Source organism: Parasteatoda tepidariorum, chromosome 12 (assembly GCF_982258835.1).
Source record: "Parasteatoda tepidariorum strain Cologne lab strain chromosome 12, Ptep-v5.0, whole genome shotgun sequence".
In the NCBI taxonomy this organism is placed as follows: Eukaryota; Metazoa; Arthropoda; class Arachnida; order Araneae; family Theridiidae; genus Parasteatoda; species Parasteatoda tepidariorum.
This window is the reverse complement of record NC_141766.1, coordinates 20,152,250-20,175,555: the sequence shown is the minus strand read 5'-3', so window position 1 is coordinate 20,175,555 and position 23,306 is coordinate 20,152,250. Positions and strand designations below refer to the sequence as shown.

Genomic DNA, 23,306 nt, shown 5'->3' with positions numbered 1-23,306 from the left:
AATCCACTCTCTCCATCAGTTTCTTAGTAGAGCGAATTTTTAATAAACATTTAAACTTCATATCTCATAAATAATTTTTTTTTTTATGAAACAGGGATTTGAAATTAATGATCCTCACCTTAGGAATTAAAATGTAAGAATCACAAAAAACAAAATTTAAAATATCTTTTAACTAGTTCAATTTATTTTTCAAAGAAAAAATTTATAAACAAAAATATTGGCAGAATATTTACGATAATTTAAAATTATTTTTTTTGAAATATTTTAAAATAATCAATGTTTCATAATCTGTATGATAGACGTAAAAACATTGTATGAAACTTGCTCAAGATGAAGGATGTTTACTATACTGCCAGTGACTTTTTTTTTTTTTTTGAGCACAAACAGCTATTGTTTGCTAGTGTAAATTTAACAATTACGTATCTATTAAACTATCGGAAAGTGAAACGAAAAAAAGAAATCAACACTTTTGTTGCGGGAAAAATATTTACGTGTATCGTTATCTAATTTGTGATTTTATCAAAAGGTAAACATCTGTTCTTGTTCAATAAGCCTTGCGCTTGGTATAAGTAAATAGTTAAAAATGGTAAAAGTAAACAATCAAATGGAAAACAAAACAGTTCAACAAAAATTTCTAATCTTTTTAGTGCTAAGTTTTCACTTTTCCTATCAACAACAGCGACTATCTGCATTAAATTCGTGGACCGACAAGGCATTTTTAAGTTAATATTTAAATTCTATTAGAAATCAAGGAAGCTACTGAAAAGTTAGATGATCTCAACACATGTGGTATAGTTGAGGATGACTGAACAAAATATGTTACTGACAGTTTTTATGTATAAATAATGACCTTAATCTAAATAATAATAATAATCTATATATATATATATATATATATATATATTACAATTTGAGACACAATTACAAAAACAATGAAAATCGAAGAAAATTATATGATATAAAATTCCAAGTTGAGCGACAACTTCTATATTCATCAGATATATTCTATTTCCTATCTGGTAATTTTATGCACTTCAACTTCGATTCTCAATATTACGGTAGATAGTCTTCATCTGACTTGTTGGTTTATTTTGATTTTTCTTGGAGTAATAGGGGTATGATTGTTTGCGGTAATATGCAGCCAATTGTTGAAACTGCAATGGCTTCATGGTAATACCCCCCTGATGATGCTGCCGTATATGTCAGTACTTTTACTTTGATTTCTTTTTAATATATTTCCTTTTTAATAGTTAGGATACTAGAACCAGTAGTGCTTGGTCATTTAGCTTATTTCGTGTAAATAATATTGGTTTTCTCCCTTTGTTCTGATAATTATAGTTCTCTTATGAGGTAATAACTTATTTAATTTTTAGAGATTTGGTTCGGGAATTCAGGGGAATCAAATAAAAATCTATATTGCACGGAGAAAAAATTTCTTGGTCAATGATCGTACTGTACGGTAAATATATTTCTAAAAAAGAGGATGATTCTGGTGAATAAACCAAAAAACATGGTATTTAAACCATTCATTTCGTAATTCAAACGTTTGCCATGGTAACGGTTTACCCGAAATTCTGGTTTTCAAAATTATAATTCAGTATTTAATACCATATAGTATTTAGTAACAAATAGTAACTAAAACGGAAATTTTACCGAATAAGTGGCTTTTGCGCCAAGTTATTATGTATTACGATAAAATCATCAAATCCATTTTATCGGGTATCCAGTGCCGGATTTAAGAATAGCATATTTTTGTCTTGAGCAGAATTTTAATTTAGAGAAGTCTTGGCAAAATTGATGAGACAGAGAAATATGTTCTCTAAAGAAAGATGTCTGCTTTAATAAAGGACGATTAAAAAATCTAAAGATGAAAACTAAATTAATATGATATCTAAATGAACACAAAATTAGAATTAGAAAATTACATTTATATTTATTTAAAGTCAATCAGGATTAAACTACACTACTACAGAAATATTTGTTTATTATTCTCATATTAAATTTGCTTTCAGTAAATGAGTAAATACAATCATATGTTTTGATGATTTTGTTTCTATTTTATCAAAATCTAATGGACAACAGTTGCAAATTGAACATAAATATTTTCCTAAAAATGACACATTAATTCTCTTAATGCTATTAATAGATTAAACATCTTTGAAAATTTATTTCCTAGGAAATTAAAGTACAAGTTGAAACCAACACAATCGTTTTAACAATTATTAGTTTAAACATGATTGAAAATTAATTTCCTTGTAAATTAAAGTGCATGTTGAAACCGAGACAATTGTTTTAACAAAAATTGGTAACTACATTTTTTGAAAACAGTTTTAATTTTAAAAAACATAGAAAAAAATTTTCATTTCAGCATAACTTGACTTATTTGGAACCATTTTTTATATTTTCGCTATAAGTTGAATTGCGTTTGTATTGAAAAGAAGCATGCTCGGCATTAAAATTGGAAATCGTTAACTTTAAACTAATTTTTTACTAGAAAGCCTGTTTTTTACTCATTATTTCAATAATTTCTAATCCTTTCTGGTTAAAAGTGATGTTTAAAAGACTAAAAGCCGAACCATGTGATGTTTTTTCTTTATGTTTCCGTGAAAAAGTTTTTCTTGAAAATTTGTCTTTCGATTGTTGCTTGATCTAGAAGTCCATTTTATTTTTTGGAGGTTCAAAATTATTAGAATCGTAACAGTATCTACATGAAAATTTCTCACCTAGAATCAAAAGGACTAAAAGATTGTACTAAAGTAGATCTCATTGCATGTAAATGACTCTTATAATAATTATCAGGTGTTTAAAAATGAAACAATGATTGTTGACACATTTTCAATATACCGTTATTTTATTAAACTTATCCTGCGTTTAACAAATGCTACTGAAAATTTAAGCCAATGAAATGAAAAATAATTTCTTATAATGGCTATTATTGGCAGATGTCTCCTCTTCTTAGAAAAGTTTAAAAGTAAACTTTCTGCTTTCGAAACTTTTTTTTAAAAATTTAGTATATCCGAAACTTTTCTTAAAAATAAAAACATACGTTTTTGCATAGTAGCGAAATAAATTTCGTTTAAACTTGAAAAACACTTGTTCGATAAGAAATAATAAAAATTTTATATTGTTTTGCATAAATGCTATAATATATGTGACTGGGCAATAAATCCAAATTTTACCTGATACCAGGAACCAGCCGGGTAACGAAATATTTGCCGGTACCCAGAACCGGGGGAAAAATTTTCAATTTTAAACGGGTTCCCGGCAAAATTTTTGAACCCGATATATCTCTAATCCAGTTACATTGACGAAATTAGTAAAAATCAAAAAATTGAGAACTATCATATTTTTGTTACAAGTGAAAAGCATTATTTGTACACGACAGATGATAATTGTTGAGATCAACTTTAAAATAAAAATTATTTTTCCTGTTATCAAAAAAGTATTAACAAACAGTAACTGATTATACTTTTGCTTGAAATTCATTGATACTTTGTATTAGAAAATATTTAATTTCAAGTATCTAATCAGCGACTTTCTATGTAGCAACCGCTAGAAAAATGCCAGCGAAAAAAACAGATTATCCACAGAAACAGGACACACACTATGAACAAGTTTTATTTGCAAAAATTCTACATATATGGGAAAAAATTAAAAATCCTCGTTGTGAAACAAATATTTAATTAAGTGTAATTACATTGATCCGATTAATAAAAAACTTTGAGCTATCATATTTTTGTTATACAAAAGCAGTTATATAAAAGCAAGTGGACAGGTGTTGGCTCTAACTCAGCTTGTATGCAACAAGTCACAGTCAAAGAACTTATAATTTCATGAGTATTTTTCTTAATATACCTATGATTTTCCTGAACCATAATCTTATTACAAAAAAAACTTACTATTTTCAGAGAAATAAACGTCTTTATCTTAGCACCAGCAAGTCAACATCTTTAAATAAATATTATGCTGATAAACTGATAAAATTGTAATTTTATACTTACTTATAGTGTGTCAAAAAAACGGACCTTTCTGAGTAACCTTTGATCTTAACGATCGAATTTTCACGTTCTGGGACTCAAAATTAATGGTTCGACCAACTTAAGATACGATGACTCAATTAATATTTAAAACATATTTTTAAATATTATTTCCTCTGTTAAAGATTATAACCATATTAATTTTGTTTATTAAAGAAATAACTTTTTTTTAAAGAAATATTTCCATTAAAGTAAGTTAACTTAACGATATGACACTTTTTAGAAGAATTAAATGTTCCTATAATCCAAATAATGACTAAAAAATGTTTTGAAGAAGCTTAAAAATGTTTTGAAATTGCAATTATTGTAATTGTTTGTATTTATTAGGTTTTCAAAGTGTTTTTAAAAAAACTAAGGTTTTTTTCTAGATAATTTGTACTGGGAAAGTTTCAGCGTGCTCTCATTTGTTACAACAAAAATTAAGTTAGAAAAAAAGTGATTTTTTTTTAAATGAAGAAAAGTTAATAGTTCTCTAAATACTTTTATGGATGAAATAATCATTCATAAAAATCTTTAGAAGAAGAATTTGAGTAAGAGTACTTTTTCAAACAAAACTAGGACAAACAATACTTTTTGTAAAAGTTTAAAACAATAAATTACAGAAATTACAGTTTTGTAAAGCGTTTAGCTGCGGTTTTCATTTTACAAAGTGTGAGTATAGCCTCGATTAGATAATATTACTAAAATGATAAATTATTTCAGGTGAATTTAAAAGCGCAATAGTTATCTAGAGAGCATATAAAGATACGATAGCGAAACAAATTGTCTACAAAAAGATCTTTTTTCTCTTAGAATCTGTATTTATTTGCTCTTATTTATAAAATATTTAACTTTCGATTAAAAATTATTTACCTTATAATTTTTAATCGAGTTAATTATTTGCCTTATAATTTTTAATCGAGTTAATTATTTACCTTATAATTTTCAATTTAATTACCACTATATAAAAACCACTATTTAAAAACTTTTTAAAAGAATTGACTGGTCAAACATTGCGAATGGGGTCATAAAATATTTCCGAAAATTTCAGCGAAAATGAAATTTAAAAGTTTTGAACATTTCAGCGAAAAATTATTTTAAATGCGAGACTTACGGTCCTGGTGTCACTTATGTTGTGCAGGTTTAAGTGTTTTGTAATTTGTTCCATAAAATTATATCATAAAAGTGCTAAATTTTTTTTTTAAATTTATCAATAAGTTAATGGTTTTAATTGAAATTTTCATTAGTGAAATTATAATATTGTTAACTCCTAATTTTAACTAGTATTCTATGAAATATTATGATTATGTTTTGCGAAGCTACTTTTGAGTAAATATTTGAACCAATTTTTAACATTCACTATCAAACAATACAATGAATATATGCATGTGCAACAAATTGTTCACATTTGTTTAAAAAGTCTTATACATTCTTTGCAAAGCATTTTAAAAGATCTCTGAAGAACTAAAAATTAAAAAAAGGCTTCCATCGAATACTTAATGTAAACTCCAATAATTATAAATACCTCCGGAATATCATTGACGGAGGATGTTTATCCATTTTGTTACTATTCTGGGATGTTTCCATATTCAGTTTACTTTAATCATTATAGAAAGACAGAAAATTCGTGATATCATTAACTATTTAAGGCGTTGATAAAATGTATTGCCCAAGCTCAATATCTTTATGAATTTGTAAAGATTCAATTCGTCAATTAAATATCAAATGAAGAATGAATTTTGATCAGGACACATTAAAAAGATCACGAACAATCCCTTCTTTATTAAAGAAATGACCCCTAGAAACTGAAGCTGTTGGATACTTCATTCGCTTCAAAATAGGAACTCAAAAACAGGCGCACGTTTTCAAGACCTGCCAGACGTGAATCTGAAGAAAAAAAAAGTGATTTGAAATATAAAACGAAAACTTGCCAACTGAAAATGGAAGGAAAAAAAAGGTGAAGACAAAAATTGGAAAAAAAAAAACCCACAGAAGCCGGGAAAGAAAAACGACGAAAAGAAGAACAAGAAAAACCTAAGTGGCAGAGAGATGAGCAAATCATGGTAAAATGTATTTTCCGTGAGTTATGGAGACTTGGTAAGGAACTAATGTTGTTAGCAAAGCAATTCATATGTATAAAACAAGATTCCAGTTTGTTTAATTAATGATTGAGTTTTTCATTTAGCTAATTAGTAAATAGAATTAAAGTAAATACTTACCACACATTTTTTTAAATTTTATTAATTTTTTACCCATTTGAATCGCATCGACACTGAAAATTGAGGTAAAAAGCTTAATTTTACAGTTTAATTTTGCAGTTAATTTTACAGTAAAATGAATTTTACGGATGCTGCACACTGGGTGCTAGTGCTTGTGCTTTTTTTTACCGTAATTCGATCTGGAATTTTTCATAGTGTATACATTTTAAGGAATTTGATAATTACGCGACATTTGTCATAAATGCAGCAACGCTAAAGTTTTTCAGCCTTAATGAGTTTTATCAGTCAAGCTATAAATCATGCTTATTGATAAAACATGCATTAATGATTGATTTGTTTATTTTCATTTAGCTAATTAGTAAATAGAATAAAGTAAAAACTTATATAAAATTATTTTAAATTTTCTTAATTTTTTAGCTATTTGTATCTCCTCTACACTGTAAATTGAGGTAAAAAGTATTGGCACATAGGGTGCCAGTATCTTTTACCGTAAAATTTATTTTTACCGTAAAATTTTAGGGAACAAAAAATCTGATATAGCGTAATTTTTACAGAATTAGAGTATTAAAATTACTGAAAAAATTACGGGATAAAGTCCTACGCAATATATTTTTATGGTAAAAATTAATTTTACAGCAAAATGAATTTTACACACGCTGCACTCAGGGTGCGAGTGCTTTTTACCGTAATTTGATCAGGAATTTTTTACAGTGTATAAATTTTAAGGATTTTGATAATTTTTCATATAAAACAAATGTTTCAGAGAATTTTAAAAAAATTTTCAACAGATAACGCTACGTTTGTCATAAATGCACAGTACTCTGCTAAAGTTTTTTAGCCTTAATGAGTTTTGCCAGTCAAGCTATTAATCATGCTTATTTATAAAAAATGCATTTTTTAGGAACATTTGATGAACATTCTACTAGAGTATTAATGGATTAAAGCATAACATAATTAGTGTATTTCAAAGCCAAAATCATTGATCATAAAAATACAACCTTTTTGGTTGATGTGCTTGTATACCAGTATTAACAGACAAATTAAAAGAATCGTTCTATTGAAATAAATCATTGGTTACATTTTTAGGATCATATGCTGCAGTTGTACTTGATGGCGGACAAACTTCAACTTTACATTTTACTCGAGAAGCAGACTTTTCTAAGCATACATGTTTTCAAATAGAATACAGAAAAGGACCTCACGTAGCTGGACAAAGATCTAGTAATCAATTAAGTGCAGTTTTTAGAAGTGCAATAGCACAAGGATATTATTATTTGAACATTACATCAGATGCTAAGGACTGGACATCAATAGAAATGCCAATATCGTGGTGGGGTGGACCAAGTTTAGTAAGTTCATTTGAAAATAATATATTTCTTCATATTATTGCAAAAGTTATTATTTTCCCGTTATTTTGCATTAAAATTTTATACTTAAACTAAATTTTATTGAAATGCTTATGATTGAAAATCCATGATTCCTTTCACATATTCTATTATAGACAGAATTCATGAACCAGTATTTATAGATATTTGCTATTGAAAAATTTACAAGGGCAAAATTTGTGAAGAGAAAAATTGCTTGCTACAAATGCGATATGCAAGGTGCCTCATAATCAGCTCCTTGAATATATATTTATAGAATCCTTGTTTAAATAAAAATGCCTAAATATTAGGGATCGCAAGAAATACTTAAACGGAGAAGAAATAATATTGAAATCTGACGAATACAAATGAGGAAAGTGAGATGAAAACAAGTTTGGTTGCCTGATGCAACTTGGAGATGTTTGCATTTCAACTCCTCTCTGCTTCGTCTGGTGATCAAAGAGGTTTCGATATTTTTAGCTCTTCTTACTTCATTAGTGGTTCGACATATTTCAATAGAGTACTTGTTTATCGTCGTTTAAATAGTGTGGCTTTAATGAGTATGAGTATCGTCCCAATGTGTAATTAATTTCTGCAGAGGATTCTTAATTCTTATTTCGCTTAATTTCTGCAGAGGATTCTTAATTCTTATTTCGCTTAATTTTTGCAGAGGATTCTTAATTCTTATTTCGCTTAATTTCTGCAGAGGATTCTTAATTCTTACTTCGCTTAATTTCTGCAGAGGATTCTTAATTCTTATTTCGCTTAATTTTTGCAGAGGATTCTAAAAATGTACCTCAAAGATGGTGAATGCGGAACACCTTGATTAGTGATAGTTCAGGGAATAGAACGTTCGCCTTCCAATGAACCAGATTTGTATCCCTGTGATAGCTAGTCGATACGAATTCCACCCCCGGCTTGCACCGACCACAGCGCTGACGTAAAAAATTCTCAGTGGTAGATGGATCATGGGTTAGAGTCCATCCCTTTGACGTCAGGCTAACCGTGGGAGGTTCTCGTGAACTTCCTTACCATGTAACGCAAATGCGGGTTAGCTTCATCAAAAAGTTCTCCACTACGTCAAATTTTTCCCAATACTTGATCCAGTAGTTTCCTTGTCTTCTGGATTGAGTTCAAAATTACAAGGTTACGGAGTTGAACATGAGTAGTCATAAACCCAAACAATTGAGTCGGCTGTTCAACGACGGTTATAAAATACGGAACACCTTGTAAGTGGGCTGCTTAGAGAAAGTTATTAAAAAAATGAAATCCTTAACTAAAATAGCAAAAATGTTTTAAAGACAAAAGTGCTTTTTTTATTTTTTAGTTTTGAAAACAGCTTTGACTGTATGATGTTATTAAATATTCTGCTTTCAAAAACACTACCCGTCTCCAAAAAAAAAAATTTTTTTATATGCTTAAATAAATGAAATTGCTGAAAAAGAGCAAGTCGCATGTTATACAGTTAAAAAGTCCAAATTAATTTTTTTTAATATGCTTCTATGCAGGAGAATTTATGAAAAAAATGAATTTACTTTTTAGATGTCCGTATCATTTGCTGTCCCGTATGGATATCCGCCACAATTTTTAGATGTCCGGCAAATAACAGTCAGTGATGGACAATGCAGTAAAAAGGCTTATTATGGATAGGAAAGGAAAAGTAAGCTATTTTAATATTATTAAGAAAAATCATTTTCATTTATAAACGATTTTCTGCGATTATTTGTAATATATTTTATGCGATCTTTTGTAATTATTTCCGTATCGTCTTTGCGTAAATTGTTATAAAGATAATACACAAAAAATAAAGTAATAATCAACACTCTATGACAACTGTCGTCATTATAACTAACTGTTTTAATGACTGTTATTCGTGACTTTTGGATAATATGAAGAAAGCCTTTTTGTAAAGTCTTTCCAACGTTCATGAAATATACCAAGTTTAATAATTTTCATACAGGTAAGAAAAATCTTGGCAATTTCTTTTGATAAAAAAGTTGTGTTTAACAATAAATAAGCTGTTTGCTAGTTTTAAAGTCAAAACAGTTTTTTTCTGCAAGACAATATAGCTTAAAATTTTGCATCGAGGCGCTCAAACTGCTAGTTTTTCTTGACAAAAGAGCTTTAAAAAAAATCAAAACTAATTGATTCAAAATTCATTGAAATAGTTTACCCTTTATTTACCTTTTAAATTGAGATGATTTACTAGAGAAAATATAAAAAAGGAATATAAAGTGGGCTAATTTATAAAAAATGTACAAGAAGCCAGCTACTAGAATCTGACTCTGAAAAAGAAAATTATATTGAATGGTATAGAATCATCTGTATAATCAACTGCCATTTATTCTTAAAAATGGAATGTTTTCAGCTTTTTTAAGTAAATGATTACACGAGTATTAAAGATTTGTTGAAAAATATGACGGGTTGTTTTACATACGTTATTTATACATTACAACCTCGTTTGAAGGTGAGAACCTGAAAAATGACGTTACAAACATGTGTAGTTTAACTCTTGCTATTTAACTGAGAAAGAGAGCTATTGAAATCTGTTGAGTTGGAAAAAACAGCAAAAATCTAATTTTATAGCCTATCTTCTCCTCGTTTCATCTAGCAATCTAAAAATGATATACCACTACTTTGCATAAATTTTTTTTGACAATAACAATATATTTAGGTTGGTCATTACAGATCACCCTTTGACTAGGCATGAAAAGAGTTTAAAAAAACCCATGTATCGGATTCAAACCATTAAATTTGTGGTTTTCCATTGCTCCTACATTTAGAGAAAAAGTATGGTCAAAACTGCCAGAATAAAGTTACCATTTTTCTGGCACTATGGGAACACTAAAAAGCTCATTAGTTTTTACCGAAGCGATTCTAATTAAATTAACAATTAAATATGGTTTTATAGTATGTAGGGCACTTTGGTAATTTTATCATGATACCTCAGTGCATGGCATAAAAACTATTTATTCAGTTATGCACTTTTTACTAAATTTATGATGATAAGAACTATAATTTTGAAAACTAGAATTCCCGACCCTATAAACAAAAAAATCTCCAAATAAGCGGTTTAAGTATTGTATATTTTGGTTTAATTAATGAGAGATAGCATTACCATACAGTGAGATAATTTTTTCCTTCGTGTAAAATTAGTATGGGTTGTCCTACTGATTAGACCTAGAAATAAAAGCTCACATTTATACCCCACACAAAAATTCAAAACTTTTTTATGGGGAACTAGGCAGTTTATGATAACAACTCGTCTTGGTTATCGCATTGTTCAATATTTCTGTAAAAATCATTATTGTTGATGAATAACATGCGATAAGTAGCAAATATTTAATACCAAGAATAGATACGTGAATTAACCTTCGATCTATTAAATATTCAAATATGTGATTATTCACTTTAAAAATAACGGAATTTAATATCACATCAGTAAACATTAGAGCATATTTTGGAGCTTTGTTAGGCCATTTAAGCTTCTTTGCTCATATGAATGAATCATATGATATTTTTAAAACTGTTGTGGCTTCGTAACAGCGACCTTTCACCCAAGCGTTTTCTGTGAGTATTGTAACTAGAAGAAAAGCTACAATTTCAAACAATTTAATCCCAAAATTATGCAAAAATTAAGAATTGTTTTTGTGGTCGCTTCTTTGCAGATAACATTTACATCAGCACTTTTTATGCTAAAAATGGTGTGAAGAAAGTCACAATTCATTCTATTATGTGAGAAGTGCAAAAATTGTTAATTAGAAATAACTCAACCTACTAAGGTTTCAGCAAAGTATTTTTCAAAATACCGATACAAAAGTTTAATGTTGGACCAAAAATGTAAAATGACAGTAAGGAAACATTTCTATTTGAAATTCTATTGCTTCTTTAGATTTCAATTTTAATTTTTTCTCATTCGAATTATAATTTTTATTCCATTTTCAAATTTAAATTTCTTTCACGTCACGTTTCAGAGTTCTTTTCATACCACGTGTGCAACAACAGTCATTTCAATATTGAAAAATGGCTTAATTATTTATTCGTGAATATTAATTATTCGTTACAAAAGTTAATGCAACTTAACGGTAATTGTTCGCTTAACGAATTTTCGTTATTGGAAGGAAATCACAAAAATTAATTTTTAGGTACTGGTCTCCAAATACGAGAATCTAATATTATCCAAAATGATGAAATATCATAATCGAAAGCTTTTTAGAATAATTTTAACAAAATATTACCAAGGATATTTTCAATAATTGTGATTTTTGGAGTTTCAAAATATGTCATTTCTAAATATATTATTTTTTTTAAACTTCAAAATAAATCTACTAGACCGGAAAAATCCCTCATTTAAGAAAAAAAATTATTTTGTCATTTTCCAGTCTTCCCGAAATCATTCACAGTCGAACCTCGTTAACGCGAAATCGGGGGGGGGGGGGACTATCATAATTATTTTATGTTAACCGAGTTTCGTCTTATCCGATGCATCATGAAAACAATTTATTACGTACTATTAATACATGTTATGCACTACATTAATGTATGCAAACAATAATATTATGAACCAATCAAATTAAACTAAGCTTAACTTTATTTATTTGCCCATCTGCTACTTTTCCAACAGAGGAGGAAAATAGAAATGGCATTGCTCAAAATGAATGATTGGGATTTTATTCACATGCTTATTTATCTGTGTTGTGTTCAGTTTCCTTTCATCTTCAATAATATTCAGCTTGAAAATTTCATGTTAAACACGTAAAATACAGCAATAATTGATTGCTGACTCACGGGACCAAACATGTGTTTCATGTGAAGCGGTTTCGCGTTAGTGAGGTATAACTTAGTATTCTGTCTGAGCTCCTTTAAAAAACTTGTTTATAACCCAAAAGCCTAAAATTAGGAGAATATGGAAGCCAGAAATTTTCATTATCTTGGCTATCATTTCTCAGGCACAGGTCTGTTCTATAAAAGATATTAATAAAGGCTATTAAATGAACATTTTTTAAAAAAAAATACTATTCTCAAAATTTTTAGAGAATTACCTAACTATTGCTCTTCTGATAGGATTTTTACGTATTAAATTTAAAAATAAATGGTTTTATCTGTAATATCTTCTAAGCTAACTAGAAATTAAAATACAAACAAAAGGCATACTTTCTCTGAATAACTATAAATATTAGGAGTGAAGCTAAAGAGTCTCCTAAAACCTTCTTTTAGTATCACTGTTTCATTTGCCAATAATTGCAGACCATTTTTGGCTTAAGGGGCTACCCATAAATGAACGTTTTTTTTTCAATATTTTTGACCCTATCCCATTCCTTATCACACTTCATCTGTATAACATAAACATATTTTTCAATATTTTTGACCCTATCCCATTCCTTATCACACTTCATCTGTATAACATAAACATATTTTTCAATATTTTTTACCCCATCCCATTCCTTATCACACTTCATGCCGTATTACATAAACATATTTTTCAATATTTTTGACCCTATCCCATTCCTTATCACACTTCATGCCGTATTACATAAACATATTTTTCAATATTTTTTACCCCATCCCATTCCTTATCACACTTCATGCCGTATTACATAAACATATTTTTCAATATTTTTGACCCTATCCCATTCCTTATCACACTTCATGCCGTATTACATAAACATATTTTTCAATATTTCTGACCCTATCCCATTCCTTGGCATTTGAATGTCAGAAAGTAATGTGCATAATGTTTGTAAACTATGTTACAAACCTATAAGGTATTAATTAGGCTTGCAAAAAAAAATCTTTTTTTTAAATATTATTTTGAGGATTTTAAATTTTAAAAAAAACTGTTTGTAACAAGTTTTCTGTGAATTATCCACGTAATAAACATGAAATGGTTAGATCTTACGACTTTACAGAGACACTTAAAGAAAATATTAATTCCCCTCTCCCAATCATTTTCGTTGGACATCGAATAAATTTTAATTTAATGATCAGATCTTCAGGTTCAATCTCAATGGTTCGAGGGTTGAATAAACTAATTAATTAGTGCAGATGATATTTTAAGTTACGAAATTAGACACAATAATGTACTTTTTCTGAACAAACACTCTTTTTTTGACGGATTCGGATTTCTGACCCCCAAAATAAGGGAGTAGCCGCAATCAGGGAAATATGGTTCTCATAGTTTGATCAGCAATCCGATGTTAATTTTACTTTTTGCGTATTTCACCATATCTCGAGAAATTTTTAAGCGAATTTTAAAAATTGCACACAAATATAAAAATTATTTGTCCGAAGATAAACCCATTCAAAAAATAGATTTTAATAAATTTTTATTATTTTATTTAATAATCGAAAAAATTTTGACTTATAAGGTAAAAATTTTTTACACTATTTTAAAGTACGTAATTTTGTATGGTAAAATACCAATATTTGAGAGAAATCAGTCGAATAGTTTTTGAGGAATCGAATTTTAAAAAAAGTCGCATATTAAAATTCGATTTCGCAGGAACTATTCGATCGATTTCGCTCAAATCTCGTATTTTGCATTGTAAAATAACAAACTTTAAAATGCTGTAAAATATTGCTTACGTTACAAATCGAAATTAGAATTATTCGTTATTAAATAAAATGATAAAAGATAATAAATATATACTAAAATGTAATTTTTGCATGGAATTATCTTCGGACAAACGAATTTTATAATTGAGTGCAAAAGTTTTTAAATTCGCTTAAAAAATTTTCGAGATATGGTGAAACATTATGGGATCCAAACCTTGGATAACTCTCCCGGCCAAACTATGGGACCATATTTTCCAGATTACGACCACCCCTCTGGAGTTTGGACCCCTTAATGTTAATTTTACTTTTTGCGTATTTCGCAATATCTCGAGAACTTAAGCGAATTGAAAAATTTTCACGCATAATTATAAAATTCGTTTATCCAAATATAATTCCATACAAAAAAAAACTTTTAGTGAATATTTATTATTTTTCATTATTTTATTTAAGAATAACCGAAAAAATTTTAAATTATAAGGTATACAATTTTTTGCATCATTTTAAAGAATTAAATTTTATATAGCAAAACACAAAATTTGAGCGAAATTGATTGAATAGTTAGTTCCAGAGAAATTGAATTTCATAAAAGTCAGGTACTTAAAATTTAATTTCTCAGGGACTATTCGACCGATTTGGCTCATCGATTAGATAAAATTACATTCTTTAAAATGACGCAAAAAGTTGTATAACTTACAGTTAAAAAAAATTTTTGACAATTTTTGAATAAAATAATAAAAAATAATAAATATTTACTAAAATTGTTTTTAATGAAACTATCTTTGAATAAACGAATTTAATAATTGTGTGTAAAATTTTTTCATTTTGCTTTAAAAGTTGTCTAGGTATAGCGAAATACACAAAAAGTAAAATAAACACTAAGGGGTCCAAACTTAGGAGCACTTTTTTGACCAAATTATTGCGACCATATATCCCAGATTGCGTGTATCCCCTATATATTTCGGGGGTCAGAAATATGATTCCGTCAAAATAAAAGGGTATTCAGAAAAACGATGCTTTTGTGTCTGATTTCGTGACTTAAAATATCGTCTGCACTAAATAATTAACATATTTCAAGTCACCCTATCGAACCATTAAGACTGAGTTGTTGAACGTGAAAATCCGACCATTAGATCAAAAGTTAGCTATTCAGAGGTTTTTTTTTCCTTTCTTTTCTTTTTGATGGATTGTGCACTGGTCATCATAAATTAAGAAAAATTTACAAAAGTAACGATAACTTTCTCAGAAATAAGCCAATCCTAATGAAATTCCTATTATGCGTCAAATAAGTGTTGCTAAGTAAAACGTAAGTTAGTGGAGCTGCAGTGGAATGGCTTTATCTGAAGAGATCATAAATTTGCATGTTTGATCTCAAGCCTGAGAATTTCGCTGTGTTTCTGAAGTTAGAAATTTGAGATAGCCAATTTGTAATAATGACCTACTGGCATCATTTGTACGAAGAACTGCGATGAAGATGCGTTGGAAGACTAGAGCAGGACAAAGACAGCTAGAAGTGATCAGATGGCAAAATATGAGTCCTTCAGTGGTTCATATACTTTGTCAAGAATTTCTAACCATACGTTTGATGTCCAGAAGGTTCAGCAAAGGTCGTCCAAATGCTACGACGAGTGCCGATGACCGATATTTATCGTTATGCGTTCGAAGGAAACGAGTCACATCTCCGCGTCTGCTCAGATTCTCTCTAAGTGCAGCTGCTGAAAGATTGCTGTCAACGTCTACTGTTCATAAAAGGTTAAAGAATGAGGTTTGTTTGCTGGCCGATGAGCCATTCGAGTACCACTCCATGCCACAGATTGGAACGTTTGAGGTGGGCTGACCAATGGAAGGCTGTTCTCTTCCCAAATGAGTTCAGGTTAAGCCTACAAAGCGATAGTAGCCGTTGTTTGACTTTAAGAGAGCCTGGAAACCAATTTCATTCATTAAGCATCCGTGAAAGAGATGCATGTCAAGTCGTCAGTGTCTGTGTGTGGGGTGATATCTGTTTGGGTAGATGCACAGATCTGCACGTCTTTCCCAGTAGAATCGTGAATACTTACGTGTATAGAGATTACATTCTTGATGTTTATATGCTGGAGCAATAGGGGATCATTTCATGCTACAGGACGATAACGGAACGCCAGAGAGGGTTCAGATCGCGGATAATTATTTTCTGCTGCGAGGAATTCAATGTTTGAAGTAGATAGCTGGTTCACCGAACTTGAATCTTATCGAGCATGTTTAAGAAGCTATAGGAAGGCATATAACTGCTCTGAATTCTTCTCCTCACACCCTTGCACCGCGTGCAACTGCTTTGCAAGAACAATGACTCGGACTTCCAACGGAACTAGTAGAGCTCACAATAGAAGAAATCACATATTGCTGTATGTGCTGCATTGCTGCTAGAAATAATCATAATCCATAGTGAAGGTACTTTTTCTATTGCAAACTGATGCATCTAATTTATTCATTTCATACATATGCTAATTTCTGAAACACCGTAATTGTCTGTTGAATGCTTTTTATGTTATTTTATACATCATTATGTACACTATAATGTTTTCCAGTTTCATTAAATTGTATGCGTAACTTTTAGAGTTATGGTCATTTTTGATTTTTCCTTAACTTCTGATAACCAGTTTACAACGCCTCCTTTCTATTGTTTGCATGAAAACTAGAAACTTTTTAAAAGCAAACACAATTTAAAGCTCTAAAGAATTGTGTCATGCGTGTATTTCTACGAATCATAGCTATTTTCATTTCTATTGTTTGCACGAAAACTATAAACGTCTTTAAGGCAAACACAGTTCAAAGCTCTAAAGAATTGTGTTATACGTGCATTTATATGAATCATAGTTACTTTCATTTCTATTGCTTGCATGAAAACTATAAACGTCTTAAAAGAAAACACAGTTCAAAGCTCTAAAGAATTGTGTCATACGTGCATTTGTACGAATCATAGCTACTTTCATTTCAATTATTTGCATGAAAACTATACACATCTTAAAAGCAAACACAGTTCAAAGCTCTAAAGAATTGTGTCATGCGTGCATTTATATGAATCATAGCTACGTTCATTTCTATTGCTTGCATGAAAACTATAAACGTCTTAAAAGAAAACATAATTTAAAGCTGTAAAGAATTGTGTCATGTGTGTATTTGTACGAAACATAGCAAACATAGAATCAAAATTTTTCTTTGAGCAGTCGTTTCATTTTTGCAGGCCTACAATCGTTTTTGCAGCTAATTATAATATTTTTCTTGTTGTGCAAATTAAGAATAAAGATCATATAAAATAAAACATAATTAAATTTAATTACTCAGCCAAAAATAATAATTTTAAAGCTTTGTTATTAGGTAAAAAAAAACTACTATTTTTACCTGTATTTCGGAAAATTATCTTTTGTACACCATTTATTCACAAGCAAAAATCATGAGTATTATACCCCTTTGCAAGTTAAGAAAAGAGCATTGCAGTATAGAATTTAAGTAATAATCCGCGATGGCATATAGTTCCGTTTTATTTCGTCATCAAATTTTACAGATATTCTTTCAAAAAAATATAAACGTTTTAAAAAATTAAACACATCAGGCAGAAATTTAATTTGCGCGATGTTTTATGATAAATATCATAGAATTATTAAAAAAAAAAGTTATAGGTTCGTTCTCTAACTGGAATTCTAGACATGGCGACATATTTCGATAAGCAAGAACACTCGTTCTTGAAAAGGAAACAACTTTATGACGTTTCAAGAGCATTGGATGTGATTGAACCACTAAAAATGCGCGTCTTATGCTGACATGCTCTTAGCAAATCAAATGCGAGATAAAGAATTTTTACTTTTGTTTCGCTGTAGAAGAAAATCGTCAGCAAGAAACAATATTTTTAATCTTTTTTCAATTTCTTTAAATGCGAATACACACAGAAAAACATATATTTGCTACGAGTTTTTGATAACATTTTTATTAATTCTTATTACTTGTTAATTGATTATTGTTGTTAAAAAAACAAAAAAGAAGGCTGTGCAACGCCGTTTTAAGTGCTGGCGGTGTTGATATACGTTCGCTCTGGGAGCTTGGCATTTATTAGGTGTACACTTAGTTGTAAACAGGTTTTTTCTCAACTTGCAACAGACATATAACAACTTTTGATCTAATATCTTTGATCTAATTACTTTTAATCAAAATATTCCGACATTGAAAAATGTTAAAATCTCTTACAGTTAAAAAAATAATAAAAACTTTTATTTGAATAGTCATGAAAATATTTGTATGAATGAAAGCACTCAAAGAATGATAACATCGCGAGCAGTTTCTTTTCGATGATAGTTTCAGTGACAATTGATCGCTCACAATTTATTTAAGGTTCGTCGTGAGCACAATTCATTGTGGAAACAATTCGTCATGAGCACAATTCGTCGCAAGCATAATTCATCGCAAGCACGTTTCTTGCGGTTTCATTAAAATACATCTATTTACTTTGTCTATCTAATTTGTGGTCGTTCAAAAAATACTTAAGAGGGAAGGTTTTTGTTACATAAAAGGGAAAATGTGTATAAGCAATGCCTGCGTCATTAAAATTGATTATTATGGCTAGTTCTTAGCGTTCAGCATAATAATTTCGCTGGTTTCTAGCTGTTTCATTGAACTCTATCTATTTACGTTGTCTATCTAATTTGTGGTCGTTCAAAAAATACTTAAGAGGGAAGGTTTTTGTTACATAAAAGGGAAAATGTGTATAAGCAATGCCTGCGTCATTAAAATTGATTATTATGGCTAGTTCTTAGCGTTCAGCATAATAATTTTGTTGGTTTCTAGCTGTTTCATTGAACTCTATCTATTTACGTTGTCTATCTAATTTGTGGTCGTTCAAAAAATACTTAAGAGGGAAGGTTTTTGTTACATAAAAGGGAAAATGCGTATAAGCAATGCCTGCGTCATTAAAATTGATTATTATGGCTAGTTCTTAGCGTTCAGCATAATAATTTCGTTGGTTTCTAGCTGTTTCATTGAACTCTATCTATTTACGTTGTCTATCTAATTTGTGGTCGTTCAAAAAATACTTAAGAGGGAAGGTTTTTGTTACATAAAAGGGAAAATGTGTATAAGCAATGCCTGCGTCATTAAAATTGATTATTATGGCTAGTTCTTAGCGTTCAGCATAATAATTTCGTTGGTTTCTAGCTGTTTCATTGAACTCTATCTATTTACGTTGTCTATCTAATTTGTGGTCGTTCAAAAAATACTTAAGAGGGAAGGTTTTTGTTACATAAAAGGGAAAATGTGTATAAGCAATGCCTGCGTCATTAAAATTGATTATTATGGCTAGTTCTTAGCGTTCAGCATAATAATTTCGTTGGTTTCTAGCTGTTTCATTGAACTCTATCTATTTACGTTGTCTATCTAATTTGTGGTCGTTCAAAAAATACTTAAGACGGAAGGCTTTTGTTACATAAAATGGAAAATGTGTATAAGCAATGCTTGCGTAATTAAAATTGATTGTTATAGCTATTTCTTAACGTTCAACATAATAATTTCGTAAAAAAGTAAGTTTCGTGCTTATAAAATATTTTTTTAATTAGCATTTATCTTGAATAATTAAAATAATTGTTTTAGTCGGAACACAATTGTCGCAAGAAATAAAATATTCTACCCCTTGTTTTCGAAAATATTCTAGTGAACAAATCCGGGCTGGCTCAGGGGATAGAGCACTCGTTTCCCTATGATGTTATCCTGGTTCGAATTCGAATTCCACAATTCGAATACGAATTCCACACCAACAACAGTGCTGAAATGAAATATAGTCAGATGCGGTTTAGTTCCATCAAAAATTCCTCAGCGAAAGTAAATTTCTCTGAATACTTGATCCAGGAGTTCCCTTGTCTTCTGGATCGGTTTCAAAATAACAAGGCTACGGAGATTTTTCTCTAATATTTATTTTTTAACATCTTATTTTTCCGTCATTTAATTTTAGTTTTTGCACCGGTATTTTTTTTAATTCAAAAAGTGAAAAAATGACTATATTTAGTTTACAACCACATACGAAAATAAAATACTTTTACAACAGACACTATAAGCTTTTGATCTCGCAAATTGGGATATTTTCTGATATAATACCATTAGAAGTTAGAAACAAAAAAATTTTCAGAACAAAATGAAAAACAGAATATTCTAAATATTTTTTAAAAGATCGGATTTTTTGACACTACGGCTCTATCTCAATGATTCAAGAGGCAAACTTAAAATTGAACTAATTAAACGCTGCAAGCGATCGATAAATTATGAAATCGTATGAAAACATGCAGTAAAAGCTCGATATAACGAATACGGTACAGTAGATGAATCAGCTATTTCAGAAAATTTCCCAGTCAACGTCAAAATCCTAACATTATAGATACAGAAACTATATGTTTATGATGAGTTAAAAATTAATAGTTTTCCGCAGTTACGACAGAATTATTGTTAGGAAAAGACAGTTTTTTATTCTTTAGGTGAGCAATATTACAGTAAAAAGATTTAAATGGAAGACATTTTTATTTATTTTTTGTATCACTACAGGAAAACGAACAACGTTTCTTTCTTACAATTTTAAATCCATTATTTAAATAAAGCAATGCGTTGCATTACTTTACCACCATCAGAAAGTTTCTTTTTCTCAACAAAAGAAAACTAATTTTTCTTTTCAATTCATGCCGTACACTTCAAAAGATTGTTGAGCATATGCTCCCTTATTTTTCTTTCTGGCCTTCCGCTTGGGGGGAGGGAATCTTTGGATCTTGGTGAAGTTGCTGCTCCCTTGACCATTATTTCGACGTATTGCCATTGGCGATCGAAATGGACTACAGGTGGCTTAGAGCAGAACTCTCTACCTATGGCAACACTTCGCATGTTTTCACCATTAGCACTTGGAGAGTCACAGCAGAAGGAATTACGTTAGTTTCTGTCTTGATTTTCAAATAGATTGAATTCTTTTAAGTTAGGAAACTATATGGAACTGAAAACTTCATTAAACATAGTTCTAAAAGAAAGCCTCATCCTAAAATAAAGCCGTTAAATCTGTCGTGTCACAAAGTCCTCCATGTTCCCATAACAAATCAACACCTCTGGGGGTACTGAATTGGAGATTGATCTTTCTCTGATTCAGGTCTAAATTACGATCTGTTGATGTATGAATGGGTCCGCCCTATAAACGTGCGTGACGTATGGGTGTGGCAGAAATCAAATTCTTAGCCATAGATGGCGCCACTGGAAAACAAGAGCAATCGCACCTCTCTGCTTTAACAGGCATGAGCAACAACAGCAAAGCTTCATGGAAATTTCAAAAATTATTAACGGAAAAAACGGAAAATATTAAGAAAAGGAAAAATATCGTAGTACATTCCTATACAACTGAAAAGAGGAAGAGGGGGAAGGGTGAAAGGCATGAAACCGGTCTTCTCCTCAGACGGTGTATTCGAGAGTTGCGATCATTAAGCCTACCATTATGAGTCCTTTTTCTTGCTGAATTGCCACATACGTGCACGTACGCTGAGTTGTCACGCACGTGGATGCTCCCTGACGGGGTTGAGCTTCGATGCTCCCTTATTTTCTAAATTACAACTTACTATTGAAATTAACATTTATTGCTATCAATGACGTCAAAAGTTTATTTTATTTTCTTCTTACACAAATTTGTTATGATTCGGAAACTTTTCCAGACATTTCTGTTCTAGAAATGCCTGTCTTTTATAAAGTATAGAGCTACGTAATTCAGTCTACAACCTGTAGAGAAAAACAGTCATCTCTAGATAAGTCCTTAAATCAAAATATTTGTTCATTATAAAAGAGGTTCGTTATAACGAATTACACATCCTCTAGAGAATCATATCGGATTTTTTACTCAAATTATAAGAAGTAGCCACAAAACTGTGTCCCAAATAGTGTGACTAAGATAGATTTTATTATTATTAATTTCACTTTTACAGTTTACTTGAGGCACTGGCACTTATTTAAATGAAACATATCTTGAGGACAAATAGGTATCTAAATTTTATTTAGAAAAAGTACAAATTAGATTGCTATACTAGTCTGTATTATTATATATAAAGCCCATATAACTTCTGAACTATTAGTCCGATCTTCCTGTAATTGGTTTAATTCAATTCAACATAAAAAATCCTGTTGCTGTTTGGAAGAAATTCAATTCTCCCCCTCAAATCCCTCCCACATCTCTCAAATAAGGAAGAAGAGAGTTCGGCAGTTTTCAAATATCATTCATATAATTTTAAATTTAAAAAAAAAAATTTTGCTGTTAATTATTTTCACAAAAAAAAACTTTTCATGACTATAATTATTAAACTAAGATGTATTTCATTAAAACAGCAATAAATTGGGTTCATGACGAACTGTCGTAATGACAAGTCGTACTTGCGACGAATTGTCGCTACGACGAGTTGTTCCTGCTATGAGTTGAGTCCACGAAGAATTGAGCTCACGATGAATTGTGCACAAGACGGATTGTCCCAGGACAAACTGTGCATGACTACTTGTCACTGAGACGAATTGTGCTCGAGAAATTAACGCAGAATTTTAAACCTGTGAAATGTCGAGTTTTCATTCACCGAAAGTTTATACATGGTTGAGTAATGACTCGTAACTCGGGAGTTTTTCATTCCCTTTCACCGATAATATGGGACTTATTGGTTTGCCATAATATATTTCAATTATTTGGAGAATATTCACTTTCAGAAAAATTGGTTCGTTATTGAAGCATAATATTAATACCTTTAACCTTAATTCGGTGAAAATTTGCTATATCCTTGATGTGGTGTTAAATTGAATGATATTTCAGTAAAACTATAGTATCGTGTAATTAAGTTTAAGAAATACAATAATATGATTAAACTATGCACCATATAAAGGTGGCATTATACAAAATCTGTTAATTATTGTCTTCTAAAACGCTTAAAGTATCGCTAGCATAATATAACGCTTATTTTAATCATTAATTTAGTCCCTTCTCTGTCGACGTCGCATGCCTGGCAACGTAGAGAAAAATTGCATAATTGAAATTGTATTCGTCGCTACTTACACGTCTCTTTAAATACCATGATAATTTTTGTATTTTTGAATATTGCTGAGAGATGGCTCAAACTAGTCTCACTTTCTTCGCAATTGAA

At 30.0% G+C, this 23,306-nt stretch overlaps 1 protein-coding gene and 1 long non-coding RNA gene across 3 annotated transcripts in view; one reads left to right on the top strand and one right to left on the bottom strand.

The window, feature by feature from the left end:
- Positions 1 to 23,306, bottom strand: part of LOC107447769 (uncharacterized) — a 189,943-nt gene that overhangs the window by 82,738 nt on the left and 83,899 nt on the right. The gene's annotated exons all lie outside the window — the stretch shown is intronic.
- LOC107447768 (cysteine-rich venom protein AnHyalC) overlaps positions 1 to 23,306 on the top strand; it is a 163,317-nt gene that overhangs the window by 124,116 nt on the left and 15,895 nt on the right. For both annotated transcript variants that reach the window (XM_016062772.5, XM_016062770.4), the window contains exons 8-9: positions 7,322 to 7,584; positions 9,142 to 9,259. In XM_016062772.5, the coding sequence (XP_015918258.1) occupies positions 7,322 to 7,584; positions 9,142 to 9,249 (371 nt within the window). In that variant the 3' untranslated portion in view covers positions 9,250 to 9,259. The remainder of the gene's footprint in view (positions 1 to 7,321; positions 7,585 to 9,141; positions 9,260 to 23,306) is intronic.